Source organism: Cyprinodon variegatus, unplaced genomic scaffold, assembly GCF_000732505.1.
Source record: "Cyprinodon variegatus isolate N-32 unplaced genomic scaffold, C_variegatus-1.0 Scaffold68, whole genome shotgun sequence".
NCBI lineage: Eukaryota > Metazoa > Chordata > Actinopteri > Cyprinodontiformes > Cyprinodontidae > Cyprinodon > Cyprinodon variegatus.
Window position 1 is genome coordinate 1,353,714 of NW_015150521.1, and position 16,860 is coordinate 1,370,573.

General features: G+C 40.0%; 2 protein-coding genes across 2 annotated transcripts; one reads left to right on the top strand and one right to left on the bottom strand.

Annotated features, from left to right (window-relative positions):
* The first annotated feature begins 327 nt into the window (after nucleotides 1–327).
* dnmt1 (DNA (cytosine-5-)-methyltransferase 1) lies at nucleotides 328–13,109 on the top strand. The gene is made up of 34 exons (XM_015372095.1): nucleotides 328–550; nucleotides 937–973; nucleotides 1,074–1,181; nucleotides 3,466–3,700; nucleotides 3,837–3,909; nucleotides 4,013–4,094; nucleotides 4,180–4,220; nucleotides 4,292–4,346; nucleotides 4,446–4,529; nucleotides 4,615–4,724; nucleotides 4,806–4,924; nucleotides 5,003–5,095; nucleotides 5,175–5,326; nucleotides 5,406–5,593; nucleotides 6,523–6,703; nucleotides 6,802–6,899; nucleotides 7,032–7,179; nucleotides 8,059–8,174; nucleotides 8,252–8,453; nucleotides 8,531–8,664; nucleotides 8,932–9,111; nucleotides 9,699–9,923; nucleotides 10,012–10,204; nucleotides 10,300–10,390; nucleotides 10,479–10,613; nucleotides 10,695–10,977; nucleotides 11,061–11,202; nucleotides 11,306–11,472; nucleotides 11,546–11,723; nucleotides 11,804–11,999; nucleotides 12,094–12,257; nucleotides 12,425–12,541; nucleotides 12,682–12,778; nucleotides 12,867–13,109. Exons 1-34 carry the CDS (start codon nucleotides 504–506, stop codon nucleotides 12,899–12,901), a joined length of 4,506 nt encoding a protein of 1,501 aa, XP_015227581.1. The 5' UTR covers nucleotides 328–503; the 3' UTR covers nucleotides 12,902–13,109.
* A 1,070-nt stretch (nucleotides 13,110–14,179) lies between these two features.
* Nucleotides 14,180–16,843, bottom strand: eif3g (eukaryotic translation initiation factor 3 subunit G). Its single transcript, XM_015372003.1, has 10 exons — nucleotides 16,742–16,843; nucleotides 16,609–16,652; nucleotides 15,999–16,090; nucleotides 15,748–15,807; nucleotides 15,553–15,657; nucleotides 15,034–15,229; nucleotides 14,807–14,917; nucleotides 14,602–14,738; nucleotides 14,349–14,455; nucleotides 14,180–14,272 (listed from the first exon to the last, which is right to left on the bottom strand). The coding sequence occupies exons 1-10, from the start codon at nucleotides 16,762–16,764 to the stop codon at nucleotides 14,257–14,259; spliced, it is 891 nt and encodes a 296-aa protein (XP_015227489.1). The 5' UTR covers nucleotides 16,765–16,843; the 3' UTR covers nucleotides 14,180–14,256.
* Between the last annotated feature and the right edge of the window lie 17 nt (nucleotides 16,844–16,860).

The window sequence follows — 16,860 nt, forward strand, 5'->3', positions numbered from 1 at the left end:
ATATATATATATATATATATATATATATATATATATATATATATATATATATATATATATATATATATTTAGACTAAATAAGTTATTTCATTGAAAATTCCTTCTTTGACATTCTCTATAACACTTAAAATAGCCTTGTTACTTTGTGAAGCATATATATAAGTGATACGTTAGAATATGATTGCAATTACAGTTATTATCTAAATATTGAAGTAATTCAAATGAAGAACAACGCAAATCATTTGATAGTTGAAAGAATGCGTATTTCAAGCCAGAAGATCTGGCTCCCGGAAAGCAAACTAAAATCACACAACAAGATTCCGCGCGAAAACACGGCCCGCGCGCCCGAACTGCATTTAGCTTCCACGTTAGGAAGCATTACATACTGGCGGGTGACTGTGGAGCCGTGCTGTGGTGAATGACAGCGGGCCGACCGAGTTGTTTTTACAGTTTTTAAAGCAGTTTTATCTTGCGTGTCTTTCCCCTTTAAGTCGCTGTTTGCGATGCCAACAAAAACGTCCTTGTCTTTGCCCGAAGACGTAAAGAAGAGGTATGGTATTATTTAAAAAAATGCTAATATTAAGATAATTATGTACTTTATAACATTTCATGTTTAACACTAGCATGCCTGAAAATGTGTCACACATCGCTCTGTTAAAGCCTGTTGAATTTCACCGCTTTCTTTACCAAAGCTAGCAACAGAGCTAGCGTTAGCTTGTTCTCATTCAGCTGGTAGTTCAGACGCTATTAGCTGCTAGCATGGTTAGCTTCATGATGGATGCGCTTCAATGTGAGATTTGGCGCCTCTCAGGAAGTTTTCCTATTTATGTATGTTTATGGCCGTTTAATGTTGCAATATAAAAGCCATTTTGCCTTTATACTTTAGCCTCCTGCTGTTTTGTAATGTAACTTAATTTTAACGTGTTTTGGATACAGGCTGCTGATGCTGGATGAAGATGGATCTACAGAGGAGGTTAGGAAAGTTTGCACCTCTTAAAGCTGCATATATGCAACCCAGCTTTCCAGTTTGAGTTTGTGCTATAATCTAACATTCCTAATAAAATGTATTTCAGGATCAGCTTAAAGAAAAGCTGCGGTTGGTGCATGATTTTCTACAGGATGATGCTCAAGACCAACTGACAAGACTTGAGGAAAAAATGAAAAGCTCTGAAATCTCAAAGGTCAGTGGTTGCTAAAGATCCCCATGTATGTGTTTTTGTTGCTGCTTAGCTACATGCTAAGGTACATCATATGAGATTTATTACAACATTTGATAAAACATTTTGATTCAGTTTTAGAGAGCCAAGCTCGTATTTAAAGTTTTCTGTTAATTTGGATGACGTCTCACATTTTATCACTCGACATTCTGTCCCTTGGAGCAGATATTTCAAATTTGATGTGACTGATGGAGCAGCGGTGGGTATCTGGTTCCTTGCTTTAGTACTGGGCCGAGGACGCATCAAAAAGTTGCAGGATACTGGCCCTGTTATTGATAGTTCCCACATGTCTCCTGCGTTGCAGCAAAACAGCTCCGTCATGATAGTACAGAAAGCCAGATCGTAGCTCTGTTCTTGGTGAAGGAGCCATATTTGATGTAAAAACAAATCAGCTTAAAAAGTAACGATATTTTTTGGTTAAAAAGGAAAAATCAGTTGAGGTGAATATGAGCAAACTATACAAATAAGAAATGATGAGCATAGTTGCCTGATATCCAGAAAAAAAACAAGCTATCTAATACAACTTGATATTATTACAGCTGGATATTGCTTGGATAACTTCATTTAGAGAGGATACTTTCAAACAAAGCTACTAAAGGAAAAATAACTAACGAATAAAGGCCTTTGTGATGCCGATCATAATGCTGTTTATGTAATCTGATCTACCAGTATCCTATCAACACGCCACGTTTCTGAGTCACTTGTTTTTCGGGTCTGGTGCGAACTTTCTATGGGAGGGTTAATAAAGAAATGTAGGTCCATTTAATATACAGTGCATCCACCTTTATTCTTTGTGCTTTGTTTGCATGAATTACTGCAGTGTCACACTGTTCAAAGAAACCAGATATCTTCAGTAGTAACCTCAAGCTTGTTTGCTTTGTTGGTCCTGGTGTTTATTCATCCTTGTCTTATATGTCCATGTAACTGGTTTATGTGCAAGATTATGAGAATATGAATAAAAGTAATTCTGCCGGAAAATGAGATCAGCATCTCAAAGTTTGTTAGCTTATGGAAACATGTAATGCTTTAAGATTGCAGGGTGTATGTCTGCGTTCTCTTTGAATTTAGGGAGAAATAAGAACTTTCTGTGCTCCAGCTATAGAAATGACATTACTCCCTAAATCATTGCCAACTGTCGAGACTTCCAACAGTACCTTAAGCAACCTAGAGTCTGTATCCTCACTACACAGACCCTGCAGTCTTTGATTTCCACATAAAATGAAGAATTCACTAATTTTAAGATGACTTTTGTCCATTGAGCAACACCCCTCTTGTTTTCTCCTTTATTGGCAGGATAAACCACTCCTGTCATTAGTTTTGTTTCCATTACAAAAATGTGCATATCTGTTAATTATTCTGCTAAATTTTAAAATGCCAATTTTTGCAAGTGTGATATTTTCGTAAAATAAGAAATGGAATAAAAAAAACCAGTGTACATTTGCTCATATCTCTTAAAAACAACATGGCAGTGCCTGATGTAAACACATGAGATGTATCCATATCAGCCATGGCTCTAGTTCATTGTTGCTCTTCTTCTTTGTCTTTTACAAGGCAGTAGGTCCAGGGACTGATATAATGCGAAAAAGCTTTTTCCATTGCATTTTTGTGAAATATAAGAATTTCAATGCAACCAGAAAAAAAACTTAATTGAAACATAAAAACTTTTCACAGATAATTAAATCAAAATTGTTTTTTTTTACTGCATTGTTTCAATTTTACAAATACATGTTTCGTTATTGCAATTTGCTCAATTGGGTGGTTAATGGAGACGCATAGATTGTTCTTCGATCAGGATTGGCTGAACTTAAAGAGGATGACTGCTTTAGTTTATATACTTGGATAGAAGTGAATGTGGGGATTTGGTAGCTTTGACTTCAGCAGCAGTTTACTTTTTGTGCAAAACTCTTACATCCGCTTTACTTTACTGATGAGGCTAATATAACCTTGTGGCGTGTTCCTTCCACTAAACTTTCCAATGATTATACATGGAAACGTCAACGTCCAGCATGATGGCATTGGTGAAAAAATTCTTGTATTTAAAAAAAATATATTTTTTTTTTTGGTGAAATAACATTTTCTTCAAGCTGATTTATTGATTTTAAATGGCTGCAAACCATTATAACCATTAGCACATTGCTTGAAATGTTTCAGTTTGTCTTTCCGTCATTTTTATGGTGAAGTTGTTCTGGATAATCTTCTAATTCCTAGAGGTGAACCTCTAACCTCCTCTGTAACCTTTTTTCCTCAGGAGGTTTACATCTCCAAAGTGAAGGTGTTGCTGGGTAAAGAGCTTCATCTTGAGAACGGCTCTCTTGTGGACGGCGCTGAGCAGAACGGAAAGGCGAACGGCTTTGCAAATGGCTCCCACAAAGAGGATGAAGATGTAAATATGGCGACAGAACAGGATGAAACTGAAACCAAGTCGCCAGCAGCTCCCAAAGGGAAGGGTGGACGCAGGAGCAAGGCAAACTCTGAAACTAAAAGTTAGTCTGGGACCTGTTTGGCATTTGTTCAACAAATTGTGGTTTTAAAGAGACTCAATTCACAAAATCTCTGACTGTTTCAGTTAATCAGAATTTATTGTTCTTTTTTTATTTTCCTCCTAAAATGTTTTTCTAGAATCCCCAAGCAGTACCAGAGTAACAAGAAACAGCGGGAAACAACCAACCATTGTGTCCATGTTCTCCAAAGTGTGCGTATAAGCCCCAGTTCAATTCAGTTGGTTTCCTTCAAGAGACAAAATATGCTTCTCTCAGGAAGCGGCTGGTGTTTGAATTATTCTTTTTTTTTTACAGTCAAAAGCGCAAATCAGAGGATCTGAGTGGAGAAGCTGTTAATGGAACAATTGAACCAAAGCAGGAAGACGACACTGAGGAGGTGATATTAGTAATCGTCCAGTTGAAAAAATAAATACCTGCTCAGGGTGAGACTTCCTGTGTTTGATAATATAACATTGTTGCAGATCCAGGAGGAGAAACGCCTCAAGGTGGATTCGGATGAAAAGTAAGTCCTATGCACCTAGATTTTTACTCCTAGAGTGAATGTGAAGCTAACTCTGTATTTGGTGTTTGCAGACCTGCTACGGAGGAGTCGAAATCCAAAACGACTAAAACAGGACTTACTGCAAAGGTATCAATGTTGGTTTTTTTGCTTTTGTTTTTTGACAAATAGTTTTACTGCAGTAGTTTCAACAGCTGTAACATTATTGACCTTTCTGTGTCTCTCCAGACTCCACCTCCTAAATGTCCTGACTGCAGGCAGTATCTGGATGACCCTGATCTGAAGTTGTTTCAAGGGGATCCCGATAACGCGGTGAGGCCGTCGCATTTTTACTTGCCCCATTACAGCACAATGTTGTTTCATTGCAAACCTGACTCTGCTCTGCTTGCCCCCTCAGCTTGAAGAGCCAGAGATGTTAACTCACGAGACTCTGTCACTGTTTGAGTCAAATGAGGATGGATTTGAGAGCTACGACCATCTGCCGCAGCACCGCATCACTAACTTCAGGTTGGCAATGCGCTCTGTATCCCAGCTGCTGTATGGATTGTGAGCTGTTGTCAGGCTAACCCTGGTGTGCTGTCTTTGCAGCGTGTATGACAAACGCGGCCATCTTTGCCCTTTTGACTCGGGGCTGATTGAGAAGAACGTGGAGCTTTACTTCAGCTGCTATGTGAAACCCATCTATGATGACAGCCCAGGCTTAACCAGTACGACTGTTACCTTTGATATGTAAACCATATGTTGTTGGCTTCTACTAAATATGCTCTCATCTAAATTTGACTTAGATGGTGTTTTTGCCAGAAAGCTTGGACCCATCAATGCCTGGTGGATAACTGGTTTTGATGGAGGGGAAAAGGCTTTAATCGGTTTCACAACATGTAAGTAGCGCTCCTGTTCCCACCAGATACTCAGTGCTGTGTATGCCACCTGCTAATATCATCTCCCCCGCCTCTCCAGCTTTTGCTGACTACATCCTGATGGACCCCAGCGACGAGTACGCCCCCATTTTCGCCCTGATGCAGGAGAAGATCTACATGAGCAAGATTGTGGTTGAATTCCTGCAGAAAAATCCGGACGTCACCTATGAGGACCTCCTCAACAAGATCGAGGTGAGCTCTGGTGTGAAGTTTGATCCGTTTCAGTGTCTCGCTCTGCAACATATAGACCAGCTCTCCCTGCTGTCCGCAGACTGCTGTCCCACCTGCAGGACTGAACTTTAACTGCTTCACTGAGGACACGCTGCTGCGCCACGCCCAGTTTGTGGTGGAGCAGGTGGAAAGCTATGATGAGGCTGGCGACTCTGATGAGCAGCCCATTATTGTTACCCCCTGCATGAGAGATCTGATCAAACTGGCAGGAGTCACTCTAGGAAAGAGGTAAGATCTGTGCTCATCAGCTGAAGTTGACAGCCTCTAATAAACACTTTGAATTGAACGTGTTTTTCTATTCCTGTATTTATGCTCCTTTCTCCCCATCTCCTCGATGTCTAATATTCCTTTAACATTTCCTAATGCAGCATGCAGCTGTACTGGTAGGTAGGCTTTACTGTGACTGCATATTTAGCTTGTCTGTTGGTGTGTTGATGTGAAACATGCTCAGAATAAGATTCATACCATAGTGTGTGCCAATATTTTATTTATTTTTTTCTCCAACCAGGGTTTTCTTTATAGTCAAACTTATTTTCCTGGTAAATTTGAAATATATCAGCTGCATAAATTGGTGAAATCTGTTGCAGTCTTGAACTACAGTCTATATGTATTTTTAGATTTTGAAACAAATTATAAAATTATTTATAAAGATGAAGCACAGGTTTTGTTTTATAGGGTATTATTTGATGTGTAAACATGAGAAATGATTAAATGCATAATTTCCAAGCTAATTAAGAGAAATTGCTCTGAAAACATATTTGATGCTTTCATTCTGTCTTAAAAATGCCATTTAAATATTCATTATAAAAAACACTTTTGTGTCTCTTGACTAGTATTTGTTATTTTAGTACATTAGCTAGTTTTTTTTTATATAATTTTAAGTCACTTAAGCATTGCACACACATTCATTAGAGAGAAGGGCATCCTAGAATAGAATTCAACTTTATTTTATCTGCAGTAGGAAAAATGTAGCTGATTTATTAAAAAGGTCAGGCTGCTCAGCTACTTTCATTAAATGCATTTTCCATCCTGGGTGTTTTTATCTTTTCTTTTTCTTGCTTGACGCGTTGCATGGCTTCATAACGCCATAGCTCCAAATGTGATCAGACGAAACTGAATGAGCTTCTCTAAATGGAAAAACTTTGTGCTGTTGACAGGAGAGCCGCCAGACGACAGGCCATCCGCCACCCAACCAAGATAGAGAAGGACAACAAAGGACCGACCAAGGCCACCACCACCAAGCTGGTCTACCAGATTTTCGATGCCTTCTTTGCTGACCAGATCGAGCAGAATGATAAAGAGGGAGGAGCCAAACGGCAGCGCTGTGGAGTCTGCGAGGCAAGCTGCTGAAGCTCTCGTTTAAAACTAGGCCAGGTGAACCTTTTATGTGCTGCTAAACTAATGACATGCTTTGAATTTCCTTCACTCTTGTCTAGGTGTGCCAGTCTCCCGATTGTGGTAAGTGCACAGCCTGCAAGGACATGATCAAGTTTGGAGGAAGTGGCAAAAGCAAGCAAGCTTGTAAGCAGAGAAGGTGAGGCTGTCAAAGCAGGTTAAAATAAAACAACTGTACATGCCGTGTGGCTTTATTGTTTAAAGTTTTGGTATGAACTTGGAAAGATGAGGATACATTTGGAGCTAAACTATGGGTGCATTTCTTTGTTAGATGTCCAAACCTTGCTGTGAAGGAGGCTGAGGATGATGAGAATGTTGAAGAGGAAGATGCTCCACCAGAGAAGCCCAAAAAGGTTCTCCAAACTAAGAAAAAGAGACAAACCCAGTCCAAACTTGCATGGATCGGTGAGCCTGTGGAGGTAGGTTTATAGGTTCCTTTTATTGCCTAATGAGGTTACATTTATAGTCCAACGGTTTAATCTGCATAAGAGCAGACCTGAGAGAAGGCTTTTTTTTTTTTTTTTTTTTTGGAGAGACCTGCTTCTGAAGTGTCTGGTGACAAAAGCCGTATTGACCATGTGGAGCACTATTTACAGTATTCAGTTCCAATCAAATCAGTTCAGTGGAATGTTGGACGTTCAGCAGCTCTTTCCAACCTGGTTGAGGGGAAAAAATGATATCTAGTGTTGGCGTACCAAAGTTTAATTTATTATTTATATATATATATATATATATCAGGACGTAAAAAGGCACACCTTTCTGTCCAAAAATTTCAAAGAGCTTCTCTCTTTAATGACTGTTGTATGTCCCACCTTAAATCACCATTCTGCAACATGATTTGCAAAGCTGTTTTGGGACAAAATGGATTCTGTTTGTAAACGGACAAATACCACCAGAATTCAGCTTCCATGCAAGGTTAGCAGATTTCCTTTCAAACAAATGCTGTTCTGCCTCTGCTCTGCCAGCAGGGGGCAGCCTTAACATGGCAGTGCATCCTTCAACAAGACTCACAGGATGAAGGTTGTTGCAAAATATTTGCCTTTTAGGGTTTCCCTCCACTTATCTGCAGCTGATGTTTTAAGGTTTAATTGAGGAAGTCAAACAGATTTGTTTAAACTCATTTAAAAAAAAAAAAAAAACTTGGTGATTCTAATGGAAGAAGCTCATGAGATTACTTTATTATTATGCAAGAAAAAAAGTTATAATCCTTAAATAAACTTTTTTTTTTCCTTTGGGGAAACATTCTTCAAAAACCTGCATATCTGCAAAGAAGCTTAATTAAACCGATTTCTCTGCAGACTGTGGGAAAGAGGCACTACTACAAGAAGGTCTCTTTGAATGATGAAGTGCTGGAAGTGGGAGACTGTGTCTCTGTTTCATCAGAAGATCCATCCATTCCTCTGTATCTAGCAAGGTATGACATTTTCTAAACTGCTCTGACATTTTGTTCAATCTAAGCTGTCTCTGTTTAATGAGCTGCTCCTTTCTCAGGATCACGTCTCTGTGGGAGGACAATAATGGGAAGATGTTTCATGCCCATTGGTTCCTTCGAGGCATCCACACTGTGCTTGGAGAGTCCTCTGATCCACTGGAGCTCGTCATTGTTGACGATTGTGAAGACATGCTGCTCAGCTACGTCCAGGGAAAAGTCAACGTTATGTACAAAGCGCCATCAAACAACTGGTCCATGGAGGTAGATTATAGTTTTACTGCACCTTGTTGTCTTTTTATTTTGAGCTTTTAATTGAGAAAATATTTTTGATGTTTCAGGGCGGGGTTGATGTTGACCTAAAGGTGATTGAAGATGATGGAAAGAGTTTCTTCTATCAGTTCTGGTACGATGTGGAGTTTGCCCGATTTGAGACTCCCCCCAAGATTGAACAATCAGAAGACTGCAAGTTCAGGTAAAAAACATCTGTTTATCAGATACTTAAAAGTCAAACCTGTTTTCATTTTTGCACATTATAAATCAAGGATGTATATATATTTTTATGATCTCTGCAGAGTTTGGTAATCTAGGTCCAGAGTGTAAAAAGCCTGTACAGAGATTAGTTCCAATCACTTGCATATCTAGCTCTACAACACACTGGGAGCGAATCACCTGGTTATGTGAACAGGATGAAGGAAAAGTTGGAATGATTTTTTACATTAACTCTGTATTTTTCCTTTAGATTCTGCGGCAGCTGCGCCCGTATTAAACAGCGAGATGAGCAGGCAACACCTCGAGCATTTGAGCCTCTGGAGAATGAGAACAATGACAACAAGGCTCAGTATGCATTAGCCTGCTTCAAGGGAGAACAGTTCAGGGTTGGAGACGGCGTCTACCTGCCTCCTGAAGCCTTCAGCTTTAGGTAAGAATGTCATTTGTGTAATTCTTAAAACTCATTAGAAAACAATGTATTTAGTGTCTATTTTGAAGTCAATTTTTGCAGCTAGTTTACTTCTGGTTCTGGGAACTAACTTCTGATGCCTTACAAGCAGATCTGACAGACTGTAAGATCCAACAGCATTTACTTCTTTATAGACCATAAGCTATATACATTTATTCTTTTAGTAACAGGGAACCAGTGCAATGATTGGAGAACATGTATGATAAGATTCATTGTGCAGATTTTACTCGGGCTGCAGTATTCGAATAAGATGTAGTTACCAGATTTGATAACAAGACTATTATTTAACCTACTGAAAATTAAAGGATTTCAGTTTAGTTTATGGAGGTGTTCATCTCTAAATGTGCTTTTTAACACTAGAACCTGTTGTTTTATCATTTTGGTGCATTTACATATTGAATTGACGAGGTCTTAAAACAGTCCTGAGGAACCCCTTGATATTTTATGCTTTATATTGGATTACTAGCGTCCAAATATGGTCAGTCGGCCAAGTGTTCCAGACTGATACCCTAATTATCACCTTTTATCAATTTATTTCTGGTCATCAGTGTGAAACCGGCCAGTCCAGTAAAACGCTCCCACAGGAAGGAGGATGTGGATGAAGATCTGTATCCTGAGTATTACAGGAAATCTTCAGACTACATTAAGGGCTCAAACCTGGATGCTCCAGAGCCTTTCCGTGTTGGCCGCATCAAAGAAATCTTCTGTCATCGCCGCAGCAATGGGAAAGCTGACACAGCGGAAGTCAAACTGAGACTCTATAAGTTCTACAGGTAGATGCATTTTTATTCCTTTCCAAGGTCAATTAGTTTTTGCTTGAAAGAAAGTCAAACATTTACATAATTCTTTGTCAACAACCAGGCCTGAGAACACACACAGAGGTGTCAAAGCCAGTTACCACACAGACATCAATCAGCTCTACTGGAGTGATGAAGAAGTGACGGTCAGCATGTCGGAAGTTCTTGGTCGCTGTCAAGTAGAGTACGCAGAGGACCTGAATGAATCTGTGCAGGATTACTCCAGTGGTGCACCTGACCGCTTTTATTTCCTGGAGGTATAACTTCTCACTTCTGTTTTTCTGCTGTGGTCTCATGTTTACATAATTGAACATCACTTCAGTCTAGAGATGAACCTAGTTCTGTCCTACAGGCGTACAATGCTAAATCAAAGAGCTTTGAAGATCCTCCCAACCACGCACGCTCTTGTGCTCATAAAGGAAAAGGAAAGGGCAAAGGAAAAGGTTTGTTTTCTAAAAAAGACGGCCTACATGCAGAGTTGTATTAATCTAAAACTCATTGCTGACTTATGTTCAACTTCACTTTTATCAGGTAAAGGTAAAGGGAAGGCATCACAAGAGTCCCAGGAGCCTCGCTCGGAGCCCCAGGCACCGAAAGTACAGAAATATCGGACTCTTGATGTGTTTTCTGGGTGTGGCGGACTTTCTGAAGGCTTCCACCAGGCTGGTAAGTTCCTCTTCCGTTTCAGGCACTAGAATGTTATCAAATTGATAACCGTTTTGCTTAGTTTCCACTTACTGCCTTCAGGTATCTCTGAGACGCTCTGGGCTATTGAGATGTGGGAGCCAGCTGCACAGGCGTTCCGCCTTAACAATCCCGGCACCACGGTGTTCACTGAGGACTGTAATGTCCTCCTGAAACTGGTCATGTCTGGAGAGAAGACTAATTCTCTCGGCCAAAAGCTGCCTCAGAAGGGCGATGTGGAAATGCTGTGTGGTGGGCCTCCCTGCCAAGGTTTCAGTGGGATGAACCGCTTCAATTCTCGCACTTATTCCAAATTCAAAAACTCACTCGTGGTTTCATATCTTAGGTGAGTGTCTACAAGACTGGCTGTATATCAGAGCAGGTAATCGGATTTAGTCACTGATTGGTTCGGATCCTTTTCTTTTGCAGTTACTGTGACTATTACCGACCAAAGTTCTTCTTGCTGGAAAATGTGAGGAACTTTGTATCATTCAAAAACTCCATGGTCCTGAAGCTGACTCTGCGCTGTCTGGTGCGGATGGGCTACCAGTGTACGTTTGGAGTCCTGCAGGTGGGAATGACTTATTATCCATTCTATTGATTTTTTTTTATTTTTTTTTTTTGTGTGGGGAAAAAATGTTCTCTAAGGATTTCTGTCCTTTGCTGCTTCTCAGGCCGGTCAGTACGGTGTTGCTCAGACTCGCCGCAGAGCTATCATCCTGGCTGCTGCTCCAGGAGAGAAGCTGCCTCGCTACCCTGAACCCCTGCATGTGTTTGCTCCTAGAGCGTGCTCGCTTACAGTGGCAGTGGATGAGAAAAAATATGTCAGCAATGTGACACGGTAATGGAAACCCCGACCTAAGCAGCACTTATTGTTCTGCAAACTTTACTGAGCCTTTTCTATTTTCCAACAGAGGTAACGGTGGCATCTATAGAACCATCACCGTCAGGGACACCATGTCTGATCTGCCTGAGATTCGTAATGGTGCTTCTGCCTTGGAGATTTCCTACAACGGAGAACCTCAGTCTTGGTTCCAGAGGCAGATCAGAGGCACACAATATCAGCCTATTCTCAGAGACCACATCTGCAAGGTAAGCAATATTAACATTTTTACAAAAATGCATCACTAATTACTAGTATTAATTATTGTTTTTATGACTTTTAATCTCAGGACATGAGTGCATTAGTGGAGGCCAGGATGCGTCACATCCCTCTGGCTCCAGGCTCAGACTGGAGAGATCTGCCCAACATTGAAGTCCGGTTAAAAGATGGCACCATGACGAAGAAACTACGTTACACGCACCATGATAAGAAAAATGGCCGCAGCAGCACCGGTGCTCTCAGAGGCGTCTGCTCCTGCGCTGCAGGTACATGAGGCTCAATTATCGGATCTCTAAAGAAACTAAAATAAAATGGTTAAACTTAGATTCCAAGCTGATGAAATGCTCTTCTTTGTTTTAGGGAAAACCTGTGACTCTGCCGACAGGCAGTTTAACACCCTAATCCCGTGGTGTCTGCCCCACACCGGAAACCGCCATAACCACTGGGCCGGGCTCTATGGCAGATTGGAGTGGGACGGCTTCTTCAGTACAACTGTAACCAACCCTGAACCCATGGGCAAGCAGGTATATCATGCTTCCAGTTTTATGCCTGAATGTTGGGAAAAAGATCAGAAGTTTATTCTATGGCTCATGAAGGCTGTGTTCAAACTATAATCTGAGATTTGGTCGCTCCCGATAAATAAACCTGAAATGTAATTCCTGATGATCTTAATCCATTTGTGCAATCTCAGGGCCGCGTTCTGCACCCAGAGCAGCACAGAGTTGTCAGTGTGAGGGAGTGTGCTCGCTCTCAGGGTTTCCCTGACACCTACCGCTTCTTCGGAAACGTTCTGGACAAACACAGACAGGTAAGAACCAGTTCGAGTTTACCACAAACTGACATGGTTTCACAAACAATCGGTTTAGTTTGTCAAGCTTGTGACATATGAATCGTTTCAGGTTCTTTGTCAGCTTAGTCCTTGTTTTCTTATTACTTTATTTCACCCAGGTTGGAAATGCTGTTCCTCCCCCGCTCTCTAGAGCCATCGGGCTGGAGATCAAGAAATGCGTCTTTGAAAGGATGAAGGAGGAACAAGCTACAGCAGGTACTAGGGAGAATTTCCCTTCTGCTTTTTCCTGTTGATCTCACATTTACCGTTTTAACTTGATTCTTTTTTTTGTTTTTTATTGCAGACATCAAACAAGAAAAAATGGACGTCTCTGATTAATTTCCCCTTGTCCACATTTTAAAGGTTTTAATACCGATGACGGAATACTTAAGTGATTTGACTTTCAGCTGTCACCAAGCGGCCACTATGTTCTATGTAGTAATCATTCCATATTGAGTCTTGTTTTTATTATGCTGTTAATTGTTCAATGTGGAGTAAATTGTATGTAGATTTTATATGTAATATTTCAAATAAAGTTCTTCTGAAATTGTATTTGTGGTTCAATTGACGTGATGGTATTGCAGCTTTGTACTTGAAAATAAGGATTTGTAGATTTAGCTTGACCGAAAATCTGATTAGAGTAGTTTGAAGGTATGCTCGTGTAACCAACTTTTTTTTTTTTTTTTTTTTTACATAGGATTCCTGTTATAGTTTTTGGACCAGTCTTTTAAACAGAAGCTGATTAGTCACTTCATTTGGAAGGGATTAAATTGATCTCAAAGTAAATTTTGGTGTTACTGGATCAGTCCATTTGCTGCACATGTTCAGAAAGGTCCAGACAGCAGCAAACTATTTGAAAACAAACTATGCGAATAGCAGTGTTGCCAACTTAGTGCTTTGGTCGCTATATTTAAGTGACTTTTCAGACCCCTCTAGCACTTATGTCAAAAAGCATCTAGTGACTTTTTTCCTGCTAGAGACTTTGGCAACAAAAGCGGTGAACTCTGCTCTACAGGATATCTGCTTTCCTCCTACACATCCAGCTCAGCAGCCAAAAGAAACTGGCAGGTTGAAACCAGAAATTATTTAATTAAATTTGAATCCTAAACACAAAATAAATTTGGATAACAGCCCAAAGCCCAAAAAGGAGAACTTGAGGTTATGCTAAAATGAAGTTCAGAATTTTTGTCAGGTTTTTCAGCACCAGTAGAAATGAAATGCTTTAGGTTTCTGATAGATGGCCCAAACGAACTTGGACTTCATAAAACTGGACCAATAAGACATGGAACCCCAAATTGGAAATTTCAAACTGGACCTCAAGCAACTTGGATTCTGCCCCTTAAACTCCAGTCTGATTTCAAAATGATTAGATGACTTGAGTCTCAACTTTGGACCACTGAACACCTGCCTAGTTATTTTTACTACCTCAAAGTAAAAGACCTGACATCTTTCAATACAGGAAATGTAACTGCAGCCTATTTTTATAAATAGCTAGTGGCTGCAGGTTGTGACTAAGTCACTTTTCTGCTTGGTAGTGACAATTTTCTAAGATTTTTATATCTGAAGCTTTGAATATTTTAGATATACAATCCAAAGAAAAATCCAAACAACAAAAAGTGACAATTTACTATCTTTATTTAGGTAACAGCCACATTTACAGTGAAAATCTGGCATTTGGAAAGTAGATGAATTCCTCAGTTGTTGGAAGGTCTGAAAAGAAACATTTAAAGTTAACACTAGAAAACCATACTGCTAACATAATATGCAACAATGGTTATCAACTCACTTGGCCCATTCAACATTGAGAATAAGATGATCGTATCCAAAGCCGGACACTCCTGCAATGGCTCTGGCTGCATCCTCCCTGCGGTGGAAACTGATGAAAGCAAATCCCTGCAGCAAAGACGATGCTAGATTAGAAAACTGGAGCTTTCCTTTTCAATGGTTGTCCATCTAATTCTAACAGACACTGCTGAATGGTAATCAGCTCATTTGTGAGGATCTAATAGAGACAGAACATGCAGAAAGTGAGTACCAACCTTGGACTGTCCTGTATTCTTGTCCTTTGCCAGGTAAATCCTTGAGATGGAGCCAAATGGTCTGAAAAGCTCCTGCAAGTCGGTCTCACGGGTGTCCTCAGACAGGTTGGTCACACGGATTGTAGCGTTGTCATCAGCTGGAAGGAGAAGTCATTTAGTGTTTGATCAAAGCTGTAGCAACTGACACACTTTAACTTCTTCTCACCTCTGCGGTTCGGCTGCATAGACTCCCCTCTTCGGGTACCTCCATCCCTCAGGCTTGGGGGAACATATTTGCCAGTCTTGCTTTGTGCAGGCTGCACAGGTTCTGGTTCAGCTAATTAAAAAATATATAAATATTTTGACAACACAACTCAAATAGCAAAAAAAAAAAAAAGAACACTGCACAAAGACCATAAGATTATAAATTTAAAAAAAGCAAACAACTGGTACCAGAACCAGGAGCCTTGTCCTTGTCTGCAGTGGAAAGGCCAAGCTGCTCAGCCAGTTCCTTTTGCATAGGGCCCAGGGTGTCCTTGTACGGACAGCGGGTCGTCCAGTGGTCGCCTTTACAAATACGACACGACACAATCTTCTGGTTTTTAAGTTTGTTCATTGGGTCTTCTTCCTGGTCTTGGGCATTCAAGTCCTGCAAAAAGGAATAGCATCTCAGGCAAAAGGTACACAACTCTGAGACCACTGATTCTGCACTACATAGCAATTCTTTCTCTTACTCCTTTGCTAAGCAATACTGCAGAGAAAGTTTCTAGACTGATTTTCAAATTGAAAGGAAAGCAACTGGAAACTTTAAACTAACTCACTATAGTGTTCAGAAGAGGATGGAGGCAAAAACTGAATTTCTGAGAAATTATTGGCTTCATTAATCAAACTTTAACTTTACTATCACTGGGTTTTCATGTGCAAGAATCTGAAAACTTGGCAAGAATTAAAATAAATGCAACAGATTCTCACATCTTTGCTGGAGATAAATGTCATGAAGACATCGTCGCTGACTGTAGTGGTAGCAACATTGGGACCCGGTGGATCACGCTCAGAGTTTCCAAATTTCTTCCAGTTCTGCAAAATATTTCATCACAGGAAAAGTTCACAACACCAAAATCATTGGGTAGTTAAATGCCCCTCACACCTCAGGTGATGTATACAGACCTTTCTTCTTGCAACAGCTTTGGATGCCTTCCTTGTCTCGATTTTAAAGGTCCGCACAATCTAGACAAAAATCATTTAACAGATTAAGAGCATTGCATTGGTTCTCAACAACATGATGACCTGGTAGCATCGGTTAAAAGAAATCAACTTATATCAAAGCGCCTGGGATATAAAAACCAACAGATGCTTTGAAATATATTGCAGAAAAATAAACCTAGAAAAGTGTTCTGTTTAATCATCAAATTAATCACCTTGTATTTTTTCCCATCATCTTCATCTATTTTATATTCGGTGACAGTTTTTATGTTTCCTTTGATGGTTTCCTTCGGAGATGGTAGTGTGTCTAGTAAAACAGGGGGAAATGAACATGACACATAAGCATATAGAAAACAATATGATCATTAGTTATCAGTTAAAATTTGTGATAAAACTGCTCAAGTTTCCCATCTGTTGTTACATTTCCTATTCTTTTATCCCGGACCCAACCTAAAACAATCCAAAAATATTGTAAAAGTCATCTTACTTCATTAACGTGTTTGTAATTAATGTTTAAAGTCTTGTAGAAACAGCTTTCTGCATTTTTTAAGTGCTAGAAAACGCTTCCTCCATCACCAGGGCCGCTTTCTTATCGCCAAGTAAAAGAAACTAAACACCCCTTTAAACTACTCACTAAAATTCAATAACAAATACAATTGTAAAGCTATGTATCCAGAACAGTCGGAATGTTAATTTCAGTAACCGACTGTCAAAAAAACAAACAAAAAAAAAAAACACGTGGAAATGTAAGCCGACTAGCCGGGCCTTAATATCGGAGCTATGCTAACGCTAGCCTTCTAGGCTAAAAAAAAAAATCCTCCCAACCGTCTCCTTCTTCTTCGACCTGATCGGCCCAGCTGGGCTTTGAGCTGGAAGAAAGAAAGGAAATTCGGGGTTATATTCCTAATAAAACCGTAAACACAGATAGGAAAAGTGTAAAATTCTGAATGAAACTTACTCGTCGTAATCAATCGACGGCATCCTCTCCGTTAGCTTAGCTTCAAGAGGATCACCGCGAAGCAGCAGAACTCACTTCCGTTATTTACACTTCAAAATAAAAGCATGAAGTGACCCAAC

Excerpts from the sequence above, each read along its gene's own strand:
- dnmt1 (XM_015372095.1), top strand. The coding sequence starts at position 504 with ATGCCAACAAAAACGTCCTTGTCTTTGCCCGAAGACGTAAAGAAGAG. Across the intron at positions 6,704-6,801 it reads AGCGCTGTGGAGTCTGCGAG|GTGTGCCAGTCTCCCGATTG; the intron begins GCAAGCTGCTGA and ends ACTCTTGTCTAG. Across the intron at positions 8,665-8,931 it reads TCAGAAGACTGCAAGTTCAG|ATTCTGCGGCAGCTGCGCCC; the intron begins GTAAAAAACATC and ends TTTTTCCTTTAG.
- eif3g (XM_015372003.1), bottom strand. The coding sequence starts at position 16,764 with ATGCCGTCGATTGATTACGACGA. Across the intron at positions 15,658-15,747 it reads AAGCTGTTGCAAGAAGAAAG|AACTGGAAGAAATTTGGAAA; the intron begins GTCTGTATACAT and ends AATATTTTGCAG. Across the intron at positions 15,230-15,552 it reads CATTTATCTCCAGCAAAGAT|GACTTGAATGCCCAAGACCA; the intron begins GTGAGAATCTGT and ends TCCTTTTTGCAG.